Genomic DNA, 12,721 nt, shown 5'->3' with positions numbered 1-12,721 from the left:
ATGTATTATTGTTGTGCAATTCCTCAGTATCAGAATCAGATGTAAAACTAAAATGATCACTTTTATCACTCCATGCATCATTGTTATAATGAAACTCAAATTGAAAGTTTAGTTCTGGAGGGGTAATATTTAATTCAGTATAAGTGTAATTATTACTATTAGTACTACTACAAGGAGTATTTTGAAGTGACATAGTTGTATGAGGTTCAATTAATTGGTCTGTTTCAATATAGTCTAACATTTTTAACTCCTCTAAAAATCGTCTACGTTTAGTTGATTTACTTCTATTATGAAATGCCATTCTAATACCTAATAAAATTTTAATGAATCAACTACCTATATTTTAACAATACTATATATATATTAGGTATAGGTAAAGTATAAAGTTTAATTACGAATAACGAAATTATGCCCTATATTAGAGACAAAAACAAAAATGTACCCTGGATTTATAAATGCACCGATATATTAATCTTAAAATGTATGTATATAGTCTTATTATATCATATTATGGTTATTGATGTGGATCAAATAACTGAAAAATTATACTTTACAACTGGTCACTGCCCACTGGAACAATATATATTCAAGTTTATATGATGGCAAAAGAATGTCGAGCTCACTCGTACAAACGGCAGCGACGTAAAACACGACTTGTCACGTGGTAAAGCGGATGGCGACGCACGCCTATACGTATAGAGTATAGACGTTCTTTGTCCTTTGTGGACCAAAAACGAGGTACGCACAGTACTTTTATAAGTTACTATAAGTTTAAAAAACAATAGCGTCACAACTTGCAAAGGGCAATATTGAAGCAGAACGGAAGAACGGTTAAAAGTTAAAATTTACGAACTAATAAAGTAATAACGGGCGAATCGCATCACCGCGAACAACCGGTCACTGGATTACTGGAACCCGGCAAACACGCGCATGCGTCTGTAAACACGCGAATTCGGGATTCGGTATAGAACTTTATAGTCGTGTGTGCGCGCGACACCCGCAGATTATATATTATAATAATATAATATATATAAATAGAATTATTATAAACACTATAATGTTAGCGTCTATTCTAGAATATTCTGAGGAGCACGCTATCGGGTCTTTGGGATTACCGATTCGATAACGAATGACGAATATCTGGTGTTATACCGTTGAATGTTCTAAAATCGACACAATATTATTATATGATAAATATAAATAATATATAATTGACATTCGCAGATGTATCGTAGTCATTATATCATTCATCGATTTGTTGGTAAAATACTAATAATATGCAGAAACTTCATCTCATCCCGACGCATATTATTTTTTTATTTGTAAGGAAAATTATTAGGAAAGACATCATGGTGATAATGTTAAATATACATCTATTAAAAATTGTATTAATATATTTATAAAAAAAAAAATAATTAATTAATTATAAACAATTATTTAATATTTAATGAGTTATATTTAATCTGATAAATTTAATAAATATTTATATATTTATAAAAATATATATGAAGTATTATACATTTATTAAATATATATATACTTTTAAAAATATATATGAATTATTATATATTTATTAAATGTATTAAAAATATTTTAATTTAAATATTGTCAATTAAACGAAAAACGAATATTTATTCAATGTGTTACATATTGAAAAATGTTGTGTGGGCACTATTACACGACACACGTTATTATTATTATTTAAATATATATTATTATTTGTGTAAATTATATTTATTTTTATTAATTAAAATCAAAATTAATAAAAGTACATTTAATATTCAAACATTTTTGGAAGAGTACCAAAGGTTCCGTGCCTTTGGCTTAAAATTGATCCTGAATACAAATTAAGAAATAAACGCGATTCTGCTGAAGAAAAACTACTTGAAAGTACAGGACTTGACTCTGTCAAAGAATTGTGGCAGAAGATCAGAAGTATAAGGTAAGTGTTATTGATTACCTTAGGTAGTAATTTTTGGTATTTCAATGTTATTTAATATTACCAAACCAATGCATACATTTGAAAATATTGTCATAAATTAGCTTTAAAATGCTTCACACTACTATTGGATAATATTTATACATTTTTCCATTAAAATAAAACTTACACATAATAATATTTAATACTTAAATAATACCAAAAGTTGTGTTTAGTAACAAAATTCAATTAATGCATTATTACCATGTATTATTAAAAGTAAATTACCTATCTTATTTGTTTATTTTATTAGGTGTACTTATAATCAAGAAGTGTCTAAAATATCCAAATCGATGTCAACAGGATCTGGAACAGCTAATATTATATATGCTCCAAAATTAAATTGGTTTGCCACTGCTCATAGTTTTTTGAGAAGAAATGTTGATAATTTTAGGGACTCAGAAACAAATTTAGTAAATACATTATTAAACAATATCATTTATTAATATAATGAAATAAAAGTATAACTATATATGTTCTAAATTTTAAATTTTTAGCCAATCATTCGGTTTTGCCAATTTACAGCACCTTCCCCGATGAAATAGTCAGCAAAATAGTCTCTCTTTCTTTTTGCCTCTGATGTAAAATTTCGTTGTATTGGTGTTCCTAAATCTGTTAAACCTGAATGGTCGGAATCATTACGCCATGATCCTGGTATTATATGACCCATTTCTGTATCTTCAATATCAACTGAGATAGAATTAATTGATGTTCCATTCTTCCGAATCCAGTTATGTAATACACAAGCTGCTTTCACTAATTTTATTGTTTTTTTCTGGTGTTAATGAGATGGGTCGTCTAAACACACGAAAACGACTAGATAAAATTCCGAATGCGTTTTCAACTATTCGCCTAGCACGGCAGTGCCTATAATTATATATTTTTTCACGAATACTTAAATGGTTACGCCTTCCATATGGCTTCATTAGGTATGTCTGCAAAGGAAAAGCTTCGTCACCCAAAATCACACAATCTTTTGGTACATTTAATTTATTCTCTTCTAATGCTTTTTTAAGAGATGATTTTGCAAATATTCCTGCATCACAATTGCTTCCATAGCTTCCAATGTCAATACAAGTGAAATTATATTCATGGTCAACTAAAGCTAACAGTACAATACTGAAAGTACCTTTGTAGTTAAAGTAATCAGACCCAGAATTTGATGGACATTGTATAACAATATGTTTCCCGTCAATAGCTCCAATACATGAGGGAAAATTCTAAATATTCTCAAATCCATGTACTATTTTTTCCCATTGTGATTCTTCACGTAGAACCTAAAAAAATATTGCGTTTATTCAATTTTTATAAATATTTATTTATTCATATTATATTTTAGGACATTACATATTCAGAAATTACTATTACTACTCCATCCCAAGAAAATGGTACAACAAATGAAAGTGAAGAACCAAACCATGCATCTACAAATAGTACAGTCATATCTACAAGTACATCTCAAGTTACACCTCAGTTAACTAAACGTACTAAAAAAAAGAATGGTTAGGTTACGTATTACTTTCTCCAGTAAGAAGTACGAAAAGCATTAATTTTTGTACGCACCATAGCTCTATCCGCTTTGGGTTCGATTTCCTTCATTTTTTCTACCATTTTATCATATGCTGCATCCTTCTTATTTCTGTTTTTATACACTTCACTTCTTACTTTCCACAATTCTGGTAACTCTTGGTAAAGTAAGAAAAATTCACACCAGAATTCTCTGTCTTCGTCATTTTTAGTTCCCATACTAATAACTGTATTATATATTTATATTATTAAAATAAATAATAATAGTAAATATTAATATTTTAGTTAACACTTAAAAAAGTAAAAATAATAAAAATAAATAAATTAAATTCGGAACTTTAAATTTACTTCGAACAATTTTAAACAACACAATATGATTTTCCACCACTGACGCTTGTCAAACACTGACATACACGTTCAAACCGCTTATCAATCACTGAGCGTTGCACAAAATATTTCGGACTCGACCGAAAACCTCAAGTTTGGTTTCAAACAGTTGCGCAACTACTCAATCCATTCCATACACGATCAAAATGCTTGCGCAAACATAGTGGTTGCGCAAACTGTTTGATCGTGTATGGGGGCCTTAAGCCATCAAATTGGAACAAGCCTAGGCCCAAATCCCGACAATGAAACCAACACCATTGAGTTCTTCAAAACAACCAAGTTACTCAAACTACTTTAGTCAATCTTTCAATGTATAAATCAACTAACAATTTAATGCTAACTATTTCTCTTGTACCTTTTTTTTCTTTTTCTGTTAAGTATAAATAATTTATATGTATAGTGATATGCTAATGACCTAGTAGTTGAAGCAGAAATTGTATAAATTACAAGACCAATAAAAAAAAAAAAAAAAATAATAATAGAAATAAATTCTGACTGTTGAATTTCATTTACTATTTTGTTTCGGCATACTGATAGAATAGAATCCAACAAATCATTTTGTATTGTTTTGGAAGTTCCTTTAAAAACAGTTGACTTTTCAAAATGATCACTCAAACTAGAGTCTAAATTAGTACAAAGGTCGAGAATTCCACGAAAAACGCCCTGAATTTTTGAAGATACTTTTTCATCATGACCTCGTAATGGTAATTCGTGTTTACCGCAACATTTAATACAATTTAGAATTTTATCTAGAACATAACGGTTTTTATCTACCAACTCGTTATAACCAATATCAATTTTTTGTTTTATATCAACTTTGCCTAATAAATTCAAGTTTGTCACATTGTGAATATGTTTGAATGAATTTTTATGTTTATCAATTTTTGCATTTAGATGTTGTAAATCAGTGACTCCTATTTTAGTCCAAGCTGTTTCACCACAAAAAAGTAAACAAGGGAAACAGAAAAGAGCTTGTTTTATTTCACATCCACATAACCATTTATTCTTTTGATATAATGCCGGATTAAAATTTCGTAAATATTCATTTTTTCTTTTTTTATATTTAGTTTTTAAATTGTTTAATTCCGGTAAAGGTCTACCATTGGTTTTTATAGTTAATTTTTGTTCAAATAATAAAGAATAAAAATTAGTATTTATTAAATTATGAACACTATTTGACATGTTGAAATAATTAAAATAAAAAAATAATAAATTTTTCACTTACAAGTTATAAGATGTATGACGACAATTTGCTTCCTACTAGTCGCAGGCCGCAGAAGAAAATAGAAATGAAAATAATATTATAATAGTATATAATTATATCACGGACGACGCTACCAGTCGTCAAAAACGCGTATATAAGACCGCAGTTCAAATGTACACGCATGTAAACATGTATATATTATTTTATTATTAAAGTGTTATAAATAATAAAAATGTTTAAAGATAATAATCGACAATAACAATAGCGATTAGCAACCGATAACGACGAGCGTATACGGTTAATTTTAAAAATAAACACTAATATTTTTCTGTATGGACGACGCTGCTGGTCGTCCAGACCCCGCAATAAGATCGCAGCTAAAACGTACCCGCACGCACACGACTGCAGTGCCATCGGTTAAAATGTACGTACAGTAGAACCTCGATTAACCGAACTAATTGGGACCGCACCTAGTTCGGATACGCAAAAGTTCGGATATTAGAAATTTAAAAAAAAAATTTAGAATTACATATGTATTTATTATTTATTATTTTTATAATTAAATATTTATTATTGTTACAAAATGTATTAATATTTTATATTTTATATTATTATATTATTATACATATTATATTTTATCAGAATTACTTATTACTGTATTATATTTTTTTGACAAAATTATCAATTTTAATTTGATGATGAGCTGCAACGCGCTTTTCTGCAGCCAAGTCTCGCAAACGTTTAAGGAGAAGTAATTGTGTTGGACAACATTCGGCCTGTTTTTCAAACCATTCAAGACCAGTTTCAAATGCAGCAAATGCTTCAGCAGATGTTGGTCCTTTTGGCGTACTCGTACTTTCATCACTACTGCTGTCGTCACTTTCTTCATTTTGCAACGAAGAAATGATTTCATCGCTATCTAATATTTGATATCCTAGATCATTTACATCAGTTGCTAACCAATCAACAGCGTCATCATAATTACAGTCATTAAATCCTGGAATTTCATTAAATAAATCAACAAAATCATTAAAATTATTTAGATCAGTTTCTTCTTCTTCTTCTAACTCCATAGAAGTAACCCACAACTTCTTCCAAGCATTTCGTACATTTTCCTCAGTCGAATTATCCCAGGCATCTGCTGCTATGTAACAGCAGTGTTTCAAATTCAATAATTTTGAAAATGCAAAAACACTCTCTTCAGTGCCTTCATTTAATAAAAGTCTCCTCAACATTTGTTTTCGGTACATTCTTTTGAACTTTTCGATTACTCCCTGATCCATGGGTTGAATCAAAGACGTTACGTTTGGTGGAAAAAACATGACTTTATAATCTGGATCAATTAAATTTAATACTTCGGCGGATGGGTGAGTGGGTGCATTGTCTAGTAGGAGTAACACTTTACCTGTCTTATGATGATCTTGACGCCATTTTTTTACATTTTTTATGAAATCATTTTCATACCAATTAAGAAATAATTTAGAGTCCATCCAGGCATTTTTTTGGGCTGTATATGTTACCGGTAAACTTTTGATGTTCTTGAAACACCGTGGTTTCTTTGATTTTCCTATGAGTAGTAATGGCAATTTATGGGTCCCAGCAGCATTAGCGCATGTCATAATTGTTATTCTTTCTTTGGATACCTTAAAACCACGCGCTGCATGTTCTTGGCAAGAAGCAAGTGATTTTCTTGGTAGTGCTTTCCAGTTTAAGCCACTTTCATCGGCATTGTAAACGGAATCTTCAGAATATCCTTCTTTTTCCACAAATAATTGGAATATTTGTTTAAAATTTTCAGCGCTACTTGAATCAGCTGATAATGATTCACCTTGAATTTGTAACTCACGTATTCCATGTCGAGATTTAAATTTATGAAGCCAGCCACTGCTGGCCTTAAAATCTTCAGGGCCCTTAAGTTTTGTATTCATCTCGAGAGCTTTTTCACATATGATTGGTCCAGAAATTGGTTCATTTAAGCTTCGTTTTTGTATAAACCACATTTCCATTGCTTTGTCAAGATCTTGATATTTTGCGATTTTCATAACTTTCCTTCTTTTTATTCCATCACCACTATCTATCTTTGACGCAAAATCCATGATTACATGGTGGTTGTTTTTAATATCTGTAACTGTCGCTTTACCTATATTATAAAGACGGGCTAAAGATACACTAGTCTCACCTTTGTCCAGTTTAGCAAGAATTTCTATTTTTTGTTCCATCGTAAGAACATGACGTTTACGTTTATTAGACATTTTAGATACACTTGACAATCGTAATATATTTGTACGTACGTATGTATAACAATGTGTGTGTCGTAGAGAGCCGAACTAAACTGACATGTAAAACATGAGGACGTCGTTTAGATAAGTCCGTTGCGTTTTGGTTATCTTTTAATGATAGACGCACGTAAAATACATACATGACCTGTACTAATAATAAACCAAAAACGATAGTTATGATAAATTCGATAAACCGGCCGACCGGCCGGATACGAATTTTCATGTTCGGATAACAGAACGTTCGGATACGCTAATATTACAGTTAGGATAATAGAGGGTTCGTATAACGGAGGTTCGGATAATCGAGGTTCTACTGTAGTAGTATTAGTATTATAGTAACCGTCAACTGTTTTGGATGCTCTTGCTTATAATTATATTGTGTGGTACCTATTTTAAATCGTATAAGTATATTAAGTAATATAATTATTAAATAAGGTGTACTGTGTTCTCGTACATTTATATATTCGAGATGCCGAAACGTAAGTGTATATTTAATAAAACTCTTCAAGAGAAATATCCATTTATAAAATTAAGAGGCATTTGCCCATCTGATGTACTGTGTGAAAAATGTTCTACACAATTTTCTGTATCACACGGAGGTGGGAGTGATGTAGAACAACATTTAAGATCTGAAAAACTTAAAAATGCTGACCGTGCTGCAGCAGCAAGCCATCCTTTGCAGAGATATTTCAAAAATGTTAACACTCCAACTTCTAAAGATCTTGAAATTGCAGCAGCAGAAGGAGTTTGGGCTTACCATACCGTTCAAGAAAATTACAGCTTTCGATCAAATGATTGTGCGTCCAAACTAATCCAATCGTGTTTTGACTCGAAATTTAGATGCGCGCGTAAAAAAAACAGAGGCAATAATAAAAAAAGTATTTGCGCCAAAAGCAATATCCGATTTGAAAAAGCACCTTACTACTGCTACTTGGGTATCTATTTCAACTGATTCATCAAATCACGGATCACAAGTCAAAATTTTGGAGTTTAAAGAGTTATTCTGCGAAAACTCAAATATTATTATATCTTACGTTGCCGATGTGCTGAGAGAACAAAATATTTTATCTAAAATTGTTGCTTTCTGCGGAGATAATACGAATTGCAACTTTGGCGGTTCAGAAAGAAAAGGAAAGAATAATGTGTTTGCAAAATTAAATCAAATTACGGGTAGATCATTAATAGGAATTGGATGTGTCGCCCACGTGATTCACAACGCTATAAAATGTGCTACAGATTGCTTGCCATTTGATATAGAATGTATAATTGTTAAAATTTACTCGTTTTTCTACATTTACACGGTGCGAGAGGAAGCCTTAAAACAATTTTGCGAGGCAGCTGGAACTGAGTACCAGAAATTACTGGGCTATAGTAAAACCAGATGGCTCGCATTAATGCCGGCCATCGAAAGAGTTTTGCAGTTATATGTACCACTGAAAAAGTATTTCTTAAGTATAAAAAATGTCCAACAGTTTTAAAAAATTTCTTTGAGTGCCCTACCTCCGAGTTGTGGCTTTTTTTCGTACACAGTCAGTCGGTAACTTTTCATACAGCAGTATTAAGGATTGAAGGTCAGAATATTTCAGCGATTGAAGCTGCCAAAGTAATCAATGAGTTACGAGTAAATTTAGAAGAAAAACTGAGTTCTATATTTCTACCTTATTCTGTCCGTCGATTACTCTCTGACTTGCAAAAAAAAAGGAGAGGTTCAAGAAGACTACGTGAAATCAATTGCTTCGGATTTCTATAAAACAACTACTGAATACCTTCAGCAGTGGACTTCGTACAATCAGTCTGAATTGCAGATATTTAAATGGGTCGATTTGAGGAAAATCTTAACATGGGTAGAAGTACAGAAGTCAATGGATGTGCTAATTGAAAAAGGTTTAATCGGTTCTGAGCAGGACACTGAGGCATTTGATGAATTTACACTAATTTCATCGTATGTATCAGATAAAGTGAAAGAGTGGAATTCAGATTCTTCGAATAAATATGCGGAGCATCGTTGGATAGAAGTGTTTCAGTACTTCCGAGACAACAATTTAAACCACACCATTTTTTCAAAAAATTGTTGAGTATGTTCTTTGCATGCCTGCTACAAATGCACCAGTCAAACGAATTTTTTCATTAATGAACAATTTATGGACGGCCGAAAAACACAGCTACAAGTGTCAAGTTTAAAAGCAATGTTGCTAACAAAAGTTAACTTTAAAATGTCTTGTACAGAATTTTACTCGTTCCTGAAGTCATCGCCAGATTTACTACAACAAATTTGTTCAAACGAAAAATATACAAGTATTTAATTTTGTAATTATTACACGAAAACATTTTGTTAATAATAATAAAATGACCTAGTAAGTGTAATAAGTTAATTTAATTTTTTTGTCCTTTAAAAACATTGTAAGTACCACAGAAATTTGCTAATAATATTATTAAATTAAAAATATTTATTTGTAACAAATAATTATGATTTTTTTTTGTCCCGTTTTGATTAAAAAAATATATGGTCACTTTAAGTATAGGCCGTAACACGTTTGTGTACAAATGAATACACCGTTTGGGTACACCATATCTCTAGAAAGACAACACGTTTGGGTACATAGGAAATAGATATCAATATAACACATAGAATCAACTAAAAAAATAACACTTTAATAATTAATCATTAGTTTTTAATTTTTAGAACCCATTAGCGTTATCCAGGAGACACCACGAGGAGGTTGGCTCTATTTAGTCTCCCAAAAATATTTTAGTATAATATTTAATTATTTGTCATAGTTTTAAAATTATTTTTTATTATATTATATACTTTTATACCATTATTATTTATTATTAACTCTTTGTATATATTACAATTATATAATGTTTTTACCGGTAAATATTGGACCAATTAGAGATAAATATTTTGCAACATCTTTATCGACTTTGTATTCTTCAAATTTGTTTAATACATATGTAATATTATCCATGTCTTCTTTTCTTTTTTTGTTTTGCACATTTCGTTTAATGCTACCTATTTTTAGGTACGATTCTTCTTGAACTTCTAATAAAATATTTATTATTGCAAAACAATTAGGATGGCAAGAATAAAATTGACTGTTAAAATTTCTATGAAAAGCTTCAGGTCCTAGGATCCATAGATGGCTCACCTGCCCAAAAATGAGGTGGGAATAAACTATTTTCATCTATAAACGTGTCTACAATATAATCCGTGAAATGTTCAACATTGGGTGGGTGCATTGGTCATAAGAGATATAAAACCATCATTAACCTCATTAGAAGGTAAATAACTTAGATCGAAAAAACTTTGAAGCCACTGGTACACAACTGTTTTTCCAGCATAGTGCTTATTTAATTCTTTGTTTTTTTTTTAATATGACGAAACCAGGCCTGACTTAAATGAAAACGGCAACCTACCACTTGACAATTTTCGAAAATTTCCAATACTGCGTTGTGAGCAGCTTTTTCAAAGTCTAAATGTATCATTTTCAATTGCAATTGTTGTCCGTGAAATTTAAAATATAACTCTTTTATTTTCAACCAAACATCAGTATACGATTTTTGTGTTTTAGAGTCCATAAAAACAAATATAATTGGCACATAAAATCCATTTAAATATACATGTATTGTATACATTTGAAGAAAATATTTTGGTGCATACGAAAAAGTTCCATCAGCAAAAACATGCTTTGAACTATTTAAAAGATACATGTTAAAAATAGGTACACTACTTTCCGAATCCATAAAACAAAATGGTTCATTATTTGAAACGAAATCTTTTTTATTTTGAAAAATCATAGCTTTAGCTTCGAATAAAGGATTTTGGTATTTTTGGAAATATTTTTCGTCTAGCTTCATACATACTTTTCCTGAATAACCTGACGTCAGAATGACTTAGGTGCTCTGATTTTGGGCAATTACGTAGTTCTTGTCGTATAAGTTTATTTGGCTTCATGTTAAGATCCGTAGTTGCTTTGCGCTTTAAAAGTGACATCACTGTTTGTTTAGTAATGGTTTCTTCAACTAATTCATCATGACTATGTTCACCATTTATTGAAATTACCGTTTTTAAATTGGCAGTTAATTTTACAGTACATTTACAATTCGTGCAACGAAAAACTTTAGTTGTATTTTTGTTTTCTCTAAACTCGCTAAATTTATAACTGTTAATCACAACACACTTTTTTCCACGTCGGGTTTCAAAAGCATCAGAAATATTCACGTCCATAATAACAAAGAATAAAATAATCTTGCCTATTGAAAATCCAAATCGGAACTGAGCATTGAAACGTTGAAACATTTAGTTAGTTTTATAAACCATATCTTATAAAGATATCATATCTCAATAAGCCTATTTCGAAATAACCTATTGGCAATTAGCGTATGTACCCAAACATGCTATGTGTTTGTGTACCCAAACGTGTTCTACATTTACAGGTAAAAATAATGCAATGTACCCAAACGTGCTTCACCCGTGGTATACCTATTAGGCGGGCCGCACACCAGAGAAATTATAAACACGAAACTTTTTATATGCAATCGGTTTCAGAAACTAGTTTCACGTTGATCTGTATATTGAAGAAACTTAAACAATGAAACTATGGAATAAACGAAATATTATTAGTTTTAAAAATGTCGTCTGACGAGGACGACGTAATTTTGCTTTGGTGGTGGGCACGGCAAAAAAAAAATTTAAAAAAAACGTCGTTATTGGGTACATCCGATAAATGTATCTAATATATGTTCTAGTACTAGTGTTGTTGCAAATGAATTACATAGCGATCCAGATTTATTGTTATTGTTATGTTATTGCATAAATCTGTATTATTGTAGTTGTCTTGATAAGATGATGCGCCTTGATCGTTGTCATTGTCATGTGCAGGAGAAGGTAAATTTCCCAGTAGTAAATTTCCTTTTTTCAAGTTCAGATAAGGTCTTATAAATTGCATCTTGTCTGTAAGGTAATATTTTTTTTTTGCAGCTGATCCACTGTTTTTGGTAATATTCCTTGTAAATACAATCCGTAAATTCCTCCACGTTTCTTTATAGTTTATAACTAAACAAATGTATACATAATTAATATCGACTATTAAACATTTTTAGAATTAATTATTTAAATATTTTATACGATTTACATTTATCATTTTTTGTATACAGTGTGTTTCACTTAAATGGTAACACGAAATATCTCCGTTCAGCGACCTTGGATTGAATTGGAGTTTTTTCGAGAAGCTAGGGAATACTAAAATACATATTTTGTGATCATTTTCGAATTTTTAATTCTTTTATTGAGCGCATGCGCAATAAAACTTACATTTTTTTAAATGGCAACACCTATTTTCAACA

General features: G+C 30.7%; 1 protein-coding gene and 1 pseudogene across 1 annotated transcript in view; one reads left to right on the top strand and one right to left on the bottom strand.

The window, feature by feature from the left end:
• Positions 1-2,471: 2,471 nt before the first annotated feature.
• LOC112596863 lies at positions 2,472-3,421 on the bottom strand (annotated as a pseudogene).
• Positions 3,422-11,775: 8,354 nt separating this feature from the next.
• The window catches only part of LOC112596862, a 6,856-nt gene continuing 5,910 nt past the window's right edge, over positions 11,776-12,721 (top strand). The window contains exon 1 of the mRNA XM_025342682.1: positions 11,776-11,812. Coding sequence (XP_025198467.1) covers positions 11,776-11,812 — 37 coding nt within the window. The remainder of the gene's footprint in view (positions 11,813-12,721) is intronic.

This window comes from Melanaphis sacchari, unplaced genomic scaffold (assembly GCF_002803265.2).
Source record: "Melanaphis sacchari strain LSU unplaced genomic scaffold, SCAv2.0 Contig360_pilon_pilon, whole genome shotgun sequence".
NCBI classification, from domain to species: Eukaryota; Metazoa; Arthropoda; class Insecta; order Hemiptera; family Aphididae; genus Melanaphis; species Melanaphis sacchari.
Note: the sequence above shows the minus strand (reverse complement) of the source record. Positions and strands in the feature narration are given on the sequence as shown.